The sequence below is a fragment of the Adiantum capillus-veneris genome, chromosome 22 (genome assembly GCF_014529385.1).
Source record: "Adiantum capillus-veneris isolate H3 chromosome 22, ASM1452938v2, whole genome shotgun sequence".
Classification (NCBI taxonomy): domain Eukaryota; kingdom Viridiplantae; phylum Streptophyta; class Polypodiopsida; order Polypodiales; family Pteridaceae; genus Adiantum; species Adiantum capillus-veneris.
In genome coordinates this window covers 17,804,185-17,814,655 of record NC_140952.1, presented here as the reverse complement: position 1 = coordinate 17,814,655, position 10,471 = coordinate 17,804,185, and the positions used below count along the sequence as shown (strand labels likewise).

General features: G+C 42.5%; 1 protein-coding gene across 1 annotated transcript; it reads right to left on the bottom strand.

The window, feature by feature from the left end:
* Window positions 1-4,114: 4,114 nt before the first annotated feature.
* Window positions 4,115-5,971, bottom strand: LOC147428976 (uncharacterized). Its single transcript, XM_086494963.1, has one exon. The coding sequence runs from the start codon at window positions 5,969-5,971 to the stop codon at window positions 4,115-4,117; it is 1,857 nt and encodes a 618-aa protein (XP_086351089.1).
* Window positions 5,972-10,471: the final 4,500 nt, after the last annotated feature.

Here is a 10,471-nt window from a genome sequence, read left to right as displayed (position 1 = left end):
GCCTTCGAACACCTCCCACAACAGCCAACCAGATTCCAGCTTTCCCATCTCAAACCCTCCATGGCGAGCAGATTAACTCCAGGTAGGAGTAGGATTGCCACCGCACCCTTGGCACAAAAATAGAGCCACATCTGAGAGAGCAGACCACTGACCATGCAAGAAAGAGCAGCCGGGGGCCCACTCCATGGACCACCCCTGTCCATCGACCACAGGCCGAGCTTCCATAGCTAGCGTGTCCGACGTGCAGATCCGTCGAACGCCCAAGCATTGTGAGTATGCGGCCCCTAGATGGCCCGCCTATGAGGCCCCTCCCCTCGGTGCGCGATCGCCAGAGCTGGCGCAACCTCCCAACGAACAGAGCAGGCTTATAACACTATCTTATGTCAATATACATTATAATCATCACGCACTCTTATTGGAGTGAGACCCCAACCAAACACACACACACACAACCAAAAAAAGAAAAACAACTTCAGTGTAGTCTTGATATAATGAAAGGGGATTTTGGCTTCAAGATATGTGTAGCTCAATTTAGAGTCGAGACAAGGGTGATGGCAAAGCCCTCTTTTTCTTTAGCTATGACTTTCACCAAATTGCAAAAAATGCAATAGAGCATGCTTAAAACGAGTGAAATAGCTGTCTAGCAATGAAGATCTGTTGAATAGTGAGACAACTGGCTATGAGGGTGGCATAGTATTAGCTCATGTCATCCATGTTTTGCATGAAGTGGTAGGGAGACCTACATCATGGGTGCCTAGTTTGCATGGGGGGATGTTGTGTCGCCTAGTTTGATGGTTTGTAATTGGCCATGGGTGCATTGGATGCATGCCTCTTTGTTCCTCTTAGTCTTAGTGTCTTTGCCATTGCCTTGCTTGATCTTGACCTCGAAGAGAGCATTCCAAATTTCTTGGTACAAGCAAAAACTTACATCAAAATAAGTGAGAAGATGCAGCGTGTCAAAGCATGTGCACTTTGGCTTATGCTGTGTGTGTGTGTGTGAGAGAGAGAGAGAGAGAGCGCCCACCTAGGTCCTATAGACTCCCCACAATGTGTAATAAGGCCAACTTCCAAGAATCAAAACGTTTATGCTTTTGCTTTCTCTCCCCCTTCAATACACGCTTTTGAATAAACAGCACAAACATGGTTGATGTGGCGCAAACTCCTACATCCCTTTTATTTTTGCACGTAGTGGACTGTGGCATTTGCCATTGCCCAAAAAGTGTCTTTGCTCGTGCTTAGGCTATGGTCACGCGAAGCTTAGTTTCTGTCACAAGCTCTGACACACTGCAGCTTTTGACTTGCTTAGTTAGTAGCTCAACTATGCCTAAAAAGGCATAGTTGCAAAAACAATTCCGGTCGCCACATCTTCGCATTGAGTTTCTCTCTCTTGCCTGTGCCCGGCTCTCCCTTTCTCTACTTGCTGCTCCCGGTCTTCACTCTGCACTCCTGTCAGACGCTCGCCAAGCTTACGGGTAACTAAGCCTCGCGTGACCACGGCCTTATCTAGCTAAATCAGGAAGTTGACTTACAAATCCACAAGAGCATAGTTGTTGGAATCTAGACCCACAAGAGCATAGTGGTTGGAGTCTAGACCCACAATCGAGTTTTGACGGCCACCCTTGCAGTTCTAATTTTAGATATTTTACATTTGTTAGGCTAATCTAGTGTATTTTTTGCAAGGTAGCTCACATTTCTATCCGTTTGGACTATTATTCCTAATTTTTTATGGGTAAAAAGAATGTAAGTTGTCCCGCAAAAAAAAAGTGAGCTCCTAAAAACAAGATCATTGTCAACTTCAATTTGAGGGATTGATTGTGGTGCGATTTCTTTATTGTCCCCTTGTATTCATTACCTACCCCCTCACATCAATAAACTCCCATTGTGTTCGGGAAAAATCATTTCCCCAAACATACAAAATGTCTTTCCTTGAATTTGCCAGGAGGAAAATTTAAAAATTAGGTTACTTTTTTAGGTTTTATACACTATTTTTCTCTATTTTGGGGTGGAATTTCTCCTTTTCCCCTTGTGCTCAACCGGCATTTCAGAAATTGAAAACGGCACAATATTAAGTCGAGACACATTTTTCCCGAACACTGACTCCCATGCAAATTATTCATCCTGTCTAGTGCACACATATCCCAATTTGTAATGTAAATTTCATGTCAAAAATGCAAATCCCAGTTATATTTTCATCGAACGAAAATTTGGGCAGCATAATTAATCAATCTAGGTAGAAAGCTCAGAAATTTCCATAAGTCCTAGCTGTTTAATTGCTTGCGCTTAAAAATCAAGGCCGTTTTTGAAGTTGCAATCTTGCCTTCACTCAATACAACTACAGAACTTTCAAGATGAGATGCCACATGCCAACATGTGCTACTCACGATAAAAAGCGATCTATTAAACAACAAGATTCTTCTAAAGAAATTTTGAAACCAAACACACCAAAAGTGATCTACATACATTAAGGAACATTTCTAAGTCATACTAGTAAAACGGCGCCGCCTTCAGCGGCGGCATGGCCTCTATTACCCTCAAGCTCTTTGCTCTTGGCAAATCTCATAAAAAGAGATGAACATTTACTTACTCTCTCTCTCTCTCTCTCTCTCTCTCTCTCTCTCTCTCTCTCTCTCTCTCTCTCTCTCTCTCTCTCTCTCTCTCTCTCTCTCTCTCTCTCTCTCGCAGTCATCAAGGCTATAGGGCACTCTTTCATCAGTCCTCCTTCAAATGTAAAATGCAGAGGTAAATCCCAAAATTTGTAGGTGGGATTACACTAAACCTTGGTGTTTTTCGAGCATTTTTCTTTGTCTACATACTGGGTGGATTCTCTCTCTCTCTCTCTCTCTCTCTCTCTCTCTCTCTCTCTCTCTCTCTTTGTTGTCCATGTACTGGGCTCTCTCTCTTTCTCTCTTTGTTGTCCATGTAAGAGAGAGAGAGCCCAGTACATGGACAACAAAGAGAGAGAGAGAGAGAGAGAGAGAGAGAGAGAGAGAGAGGTATTGTATGTGTTTGAAATTTATAAGATGGACAACATTTGAATCTTTGCAAAAGTCATCACAACATATTTTCAAACTAACTTTGCACCAACATATATAGAGTAAGTGATATTTTCCATGCCAAAAAATATAACATCCATAGAGACTTAAGATTTATACGCTCAAAAGTGTAGCCTACGACATGCCCTGCTGCGGTATCGAACCACCCATGGCCCACGATGTAAAACACATCTACCAATCACTGGAGGAAGAGATCCTAACACAAAAACATGTAGGAACCAAACACCGAGACTAAGATTTTGACCAAAAATAGCATTAATTGGACGGGTTCTGCCAAATTTGCAATGGTGACACGTGTTCTGAATCCTCTCTGAATAGCAACTTGAATGTAGCACAGCAAGCTCGGATCATATGAAGCATGATATATACCCACCATCAAGAATTCTGGGTAATATTGTGATCTATAGCCAAACAAAAAGCTATTAATATAGATAGATATTTTGATACACAAAAGCTATTACTTTACTATATCAACATCAACATTGTTACCTTGCTACATCCAAGTCCTCGAGTAGATGAATCACCTGCATGGCTGTGATTGGACCCCTCCATAATGGTGGATCTAATACATAATCGTTGACTGTGAGATTTAAATTCTTTAAAGTATCAAAATGTCACAAACACACATATATAATATTTTACCTCGGACGTGTCGAGGTCGTCTCCCTAGTGTATAAGTCACAGAGGCGTTAGGATCCATCTTCATTCATACATATACATATACATAAAGGATTAGAAATTCATCAAAAAGCACATGAATATAAATCTCTCAGCACTAATAAATCTTAGTCAATTGTTTCAACTAATACACCATGTTTCATAAGAAGATATACTAAGCTTATAAATGACAAAGAAATAGTTGTGAGAGTCACCGTGCTTTTTTATTGGATGAAACATATCCAACCACGTTAAACCCCCATGGCAAGGGGGTGGCAGGGGGGAGGTCAATTGCAACACCTCTTTGTAGACAATGTTAGAAGTGTATGTTCTTTGATCTCCATGTCTACTAACGCTTGTTAAGTGACTATCATCAACCACAACCTTGATGGCAGAAGAGGATCTCACGCGAGACATTGCCACATCAGTTGACCATGGGTGAAAACAGGTGTTGGGAGATACAATCCAAGAACTTCCAATGTTTGGCCTTGCGCCTTGTTGATTGTCATCCCAAAAGCACAACGTAGGGAAAATTGGCGACGTCTCAAATCAAAAGGGAGATCTTCTCTAGATCCCATGAGAAAATCAATCCTTGGAATGAACACTGCATTTCCTGCATGTGACCCTGTAATGATTTCTGCTTCAATCACTTTGCTATGGAATTGCTTACAAATCAAGCGTGTCCCATTACAAAGACCACTTCTTGGATCCAAATTGCGAAGCAACATAACTGGAGCATTCTGTTTCAATTGTAAAACATGCGGTGGAAAACCTCCCCCAAGATCTAAACTATTTACAAACTCACTTGTGAATAAAATGCCTTCACAATCTGATTCACACACTAAGTCTGCACTGACATATTCCTTATAAGTACCAGGAAATTGCTGCAAGCCCAAATTGTTTATAGCATCCACCTCCTTGTTCCGTGGAGCCAAAATTGCTCTATCCTTGAAAAAGGTTGCATGGCAAGTCTGTGTTTCAAGGTCTCTATATATGCAAGCAACCAATGCTTGCAAATTATTTTGTGGTAGCATCATGTAGGCCGGCAAAGCCACATTATCAAGTATGCCCCCATCACAAACATGGCCATTACCAATATCAAGTGTCCACTGCACAAACTCTCTTTCAATAACATTACTAAAACCATTGACCACTAGCATATTCTGTGTTAGATGCATGATTTCTGTACGTTGCCAAATGTATGAGTGGCACAAAGATGCATTGACAATGTCTTCTCTTCCCCCTTTACGCACAACAGGTAATATCTGTCTGAAATCACCACCAAGGAGGAGAACCTTTCCACCAAACAACATGTCATTTTTCATGACATCTCTTAGTGTCTTATGAAGAGCCTCAAAAGCATGTCTATGAGCCATGGGGGCTTCATCCCATATGATCAGTGAACTCATTTGCAACAGCTCAGCAAGCTGGCTGTTTACTTTAATGTTACATGTGGACTCAGAAGCTATATCAATAGGGATCTTGAATCTAGAGTGTGCAGTCCTTCCGTTGTTGAGAAGTTGTGCTGCAATCCCGGACGATGCACATGCCAAAGCAACTTTGGACTCTCCACGTATCCGAGAGAGCAATGCATTGTAGAGATAAGTCTTTCCCGTTCCACCTGGCCCATCCAAGAAAAAAATAGTCCCTCTGATCATGCCAGTTGCTTGTAAAACCCGATTGTAAGCTTCCCTTTGCCCAACATTGAAAGATGATTCCATTCGAGCAGACAATACTCTTTGTTCCTCTCTATTATACATGAACTCTTCAGCAAGCACTCCATGCTCACTCATAGTTTGCAGTGTGTGATCCACCTGGGGCATTCCAGAATAATCCGAGAGTCTCTTTCCATAGTGTTGAAGCATTGTCTCTAAGTTTGATAAAGCTTGGTTTTGAGCCATGTGTTCACAGATATTCGCATCATTTGTGCGAACCCTCATATGATATACATGGTCCTCAGAAAGCTTCTTATAGAAGCGATTCCACAATGCACCAGGATGTATTGGATCACAAAAAACCAAAATGACTACAAACAGTAGGCGCAATTGTTTCCCTGTTTGTTGAAAAGAAGCTTCTTCCAAACAAAGAAACCATTCATCATCAACTTGCAGTAATCCTCGTGCATTACATGTTTCTTTAAATGTGTCATATACTTGTCCATTGAAGGTTCTAATATCCTCAAAAGACTTACATCCTTTGCACATGTTGAGTAACATACGCAAATAGTACAAAACTCCAGCATTGGGAACAATGTGGTACATTCTTTCCACTATGGTTACAACATGCCAGTCTGCACGTCATTCGGATTCTCACAGTCGATGCAGATGTGCCAAGTTAACTTATTATTGGTCAACCCATTATTGGCCATTGGCAACCCACATCAAGACGGATTCAAAGGTGCATCCAAATTAGCCCCGAGGTGCTTCATTATGAAGAGTTACCATGGTGACAGGTCCCCATTTGAGTTGGTAGAGTTATTGAGGCTTGAATTGTTGTGTACATTCCGTTTACGCAATCAAAAGCAAATACCACATCGGCAATGGTGTGCATGTGATTGCATTGGGAGAGACACTCTCACTTTGCATCTGCCAAAAATAGACCACAGCTTCTTGACCCTACCCAAATTGGGCATATATGGCAATCAATGCATTCAAAGAGACGGCCTCCTATATAGGAAGGTCTCTCCCACTTTTTGTGCTTTATGAAGTGCTTCACATTTGTCATAGCTAGAAAGAAGTCAGACATTGCACACACCTAGAATACTTTGTGTGTGTGTGTGTGTGTGTGTGTGTGAGAGAGAGAGAGAGAGAGAGAGAGAGAGAGATTCACTGCAACATAACTTGAGAGAGAGAGAGAGAGAGAGAGAGAGAGAGAGAGAGAGAGAGAGAGAGGGCAAGGGGGGGCGGGGAACGGGAGGTGTGACTCAAAAGACACAGTGCCAACAAAAATACTACAATTATGGAGATCCTCTGAGAATGTAGCAATCAATGCATTCAAAGAGACGGCATCCTATATAGGAAGCTCTCTTCCACTTTTTGTGCTTTATGAAGTGCTTCACATTTTTCATACCTAGAAAGAAGTCAGACATTGCACACACCTAGAATACTTTGTGTGTGTGTGTGTGTGTGTGTGTGTGTGTGAGAGAGAGAGAGAGAGAGAGAGAGAGAGAGAGAGAGAGAGAGAGAGAGAGAGAGAGGGAGAGAGAGATTCACTACAACATGACTTGAAGAGAGAGAGAGAGAGAGAGAGAGAGAGAGAGAGAGATTCATTGCAGCATAACTTGAGAGAGAGGGAGAGAGGGCGAGAGGGGGGGGGGGGGGGGGGGGGGGGGGGGGGGGGGGGGGGGGGGGGGGGGGGGGGGGGGGGGGGATCCTCTGAGAATGTAGTATCCAAAGAAGACAACCAAGAGTCGTGAGTAAATTGGTATCCACTACATACATAAGCCTCCACCCTCCACCAAGATGTAGTCAATATCCCCAAAGCCACCAAAATATAGATCCGCTAAGCCTATAAATGGGAAAGAAGCGAGTATGTTTTTTTGAGATCCTCTGAGAATGTAGTATCCAAAGAAGACAACCAAGAGTTGTGAGCAAATTGGTATCCACTACATACATAAGCCTCCCCCAAAATGTAGTCAATATCCCCAAAGCCACCAAAATATAGATCCGCTAAGCCTATAAATGAGAAAGAAGTGAGTATTACTATCGATTACATAATTCACTTCTTGCAAGGGTTGCCCTGCTTTGAGCTGGATGGAACATCTCCAACGGCATTAATCCCCTTCTTGGGCCAATGGGTCGTTACCAATGCATGGAGCTTGTTTGAGATAGATCTAACTTCGGAGACACCTGTAGTATGTTGTACTGCTACGACGGTCAATTTGTTGCTAGTGCTTTGTAATTCAGGCACAATGCTTTTGAAATCCATGCTATCCTTGTCAAGAAGGGACCTCTCCAAGAGACTCATGATTTTTGCCTGGTTGCTTTCTATGCGAGAAAGTTGTCCTTGCACTGAGCTCTGCTGCTGCAAAATACCATTGATCTGTAGCTACATCTGCTCCTCTAGACGATGAAGATAAACCCCTTGCTCATATTGTGAATGGCTCAACTAGTGAATGCTCTCTCTATAGGAAACCTGTGATGCCTCCGCTCTCTCACATGAGGCTTGAATTTTGGAGCATACTATGTGGATGATACCTAATCCATCTACAATTTGCTTCTTTGTAGGTCCATCCCCGCCTCGGGCAACACGCTTGGCATTTCGTAAATTGTTGCCTGGGTCTCTCTCTCGTGTAGAAAATATCACCTCTGACGAATCTCCTCCAAAGGTAAGCACGTGCTCCATTACTGTAAGAATAAGATATATATTTACCACCGGGTTATACATGTTTTTTTCTCTCTCTATTTTTCCCCTATCCACCTCTCTATACCTCCCTCTCTATGGCGCAAGGTGGCAATAGCCAAAGCCTGTGTGCATCCTATGGCCATAGCAAAAGGTTGTTGACCTTCCTATGGGCATAATGTAAAATCGAGCGGGCTTCCGCACAGACACACACACACACACACACAAAGGCTCTCTCTCTCTCTCTCTCTCTCTCTCTCTCTCTCTCTCTCATGCCAAAAGTTGTGCATTTCAGAAAGCAAAAAAAGTGCTTGAGAAGCTTCCTGTGTAGGATGGTCTCTTGGAATGCACTGATTGTGGGATATGCCTAACTTGTTTAGGGCCAAGAGAGCGGCTGCCCCACCTAATGCTTCTTGTCCATGAGCTCCATCCCTCTCTCTCTCTCTCTCTCTCTCTCCTCTCTCTCTCTCTCTCTCTCTCTCTCTCTCTTCGTCTCTCCCTTACTCATGTGTAGGCATATCCCACAATGAGTGCACTCCAAGAGACGACATCCCATAGAATAAGCTCATTGAAAGCACCTTTTGTGCTTAATGAAGTGCATGGCATTTGGCATACATGTTGACCAAGGCAATGCTAGAATTCAAGCACTAAATTTCTCTACAGGTTGTAGGTTTTCTCAAGTTCAAATTTAAATTTAAAGGTAAATACCAAAATTTGTAAGTGGGATCAGAGCTCATTGCTTAAGCTCATTCAAAGCACTTTTTGTGCTTTATGAAGTGCTTTATGAAATGCTAGGGTTCAAGATTCGGAAAAAATTATTTTTTTAAACATACAAAATTCCTTTCCTTGAATGTGCTAAGGGAAAATTCTAGCTCTGCGAGCCCCACCATCATCACAGCTCCATATCAATGCAAAATAGCGCATATAAGCTCCTCTCCCGCCCTGTTTATTTGTCTGTTGATCCGTCGATAATGAGCAATGACTCAATTCCTCCTCCTCCTGGCTTTTGAAACTGAGTTAGCCACGTGTTTCTTGGCTTCAAGCCTAGTTCTTCCCCGTCAGTAGATTGTTTTTGTCATGTGGGATTACATCAAACCTAGGTTTTTTTCTAGCTCTGCGAGCCCCACCATTATCAGAGCTCATTGATTAAGCTCATTGAAAAGGCTCTCTCTCTCTCTCTCTCTCTCTCTCTCTCCGCCACTTAAGGAGGATGCAAGTCCACCCAAAAAATAGGGACACATGATCTATGAGACCAACTCACACTTGCGAATAAGCTTTTGGAATTGTAACGGGTATCCATGGAATGCGGGAATTGGCATTGATGAGCTTACCAATGACTCCGATGTGATACTTCTTGTCGAAACATGGGAGCATGATGCGCAACGAATTCTTGGATTTGACAAATACGATGTGCATTCTTTGATGTGGGCCAAAAATGCAAAGCAACGAAGAGGCCAAGGAGGCGTAGCATGTATGACCAAAAAGGGTTTGAAAGATGTTTCCATTGTCAAAGAAGATAAGTATAAACGCTACTTATGGCTGAAAATCAGCCCACCAAATGGTCAAGTCATGTTTGTGGCCGGTTGCTACATTCCTCACTATGACTCCAACTTTTATGCTTGCTTGAATATGGATAGAGATCAGCCATTTGTTGAACTAGAGGAAGACATTGCTCATTACAAGGATCAAGGTGAAGTCATTGTTTTTGGAGACATGAATGCTCGCACAAATATGTTACAACACGACACACAACAAGTAGACATGCCGCATGTCTCAAGAAGAATGGATGACTCATACATGTATAATTGAAGTTCTAATGATGCAAAAGAAGTGGATCACTATGGAAAGTCACTTCTACATATGTGCAATAGTACCGGAATGCTCATTGCAAATGGTGTATCTCTATGGCAAGGCACCAATGACTTTACATGTAGAAAGCACAACGGTGCTAGCGTGATTGACTATATGTTGTTCTCGGAAGCCACTCTAGAATGCATACAAAGCTTTACACTTGGTGAATGGAATCCGGAATCGGATCATAGGATGTTATGTATTGACCTCAAGTGTGGTAAACGGCCCGAGCATGTAGCCTCCAATCATGATGTGAATCATTTGTACCTACGTCTAGACTTCAAACGAGCACTTATATATGCTGATATGGTGGACCAAATGTTAAGCATGATAGAGCATCAAGAGAGCCCAACATTAGAATGCAAGTGGAAAGTTTTCAAAGAAGTAATTTTCTCTTGTGCGAAGGAATGCTTTTCGGTGAAACACATGTCTTGCAAAAGGTCTAAGAAGGGTAGCGCCAAGAAGAAATGGTTTGACATGGAATGTAGTCAAGCCCGAAAACACTTGCTAAGATTGGATGCAATCAAAGACAAGGAAGTTTACTTGGAATGTTCACACACATACAAAGC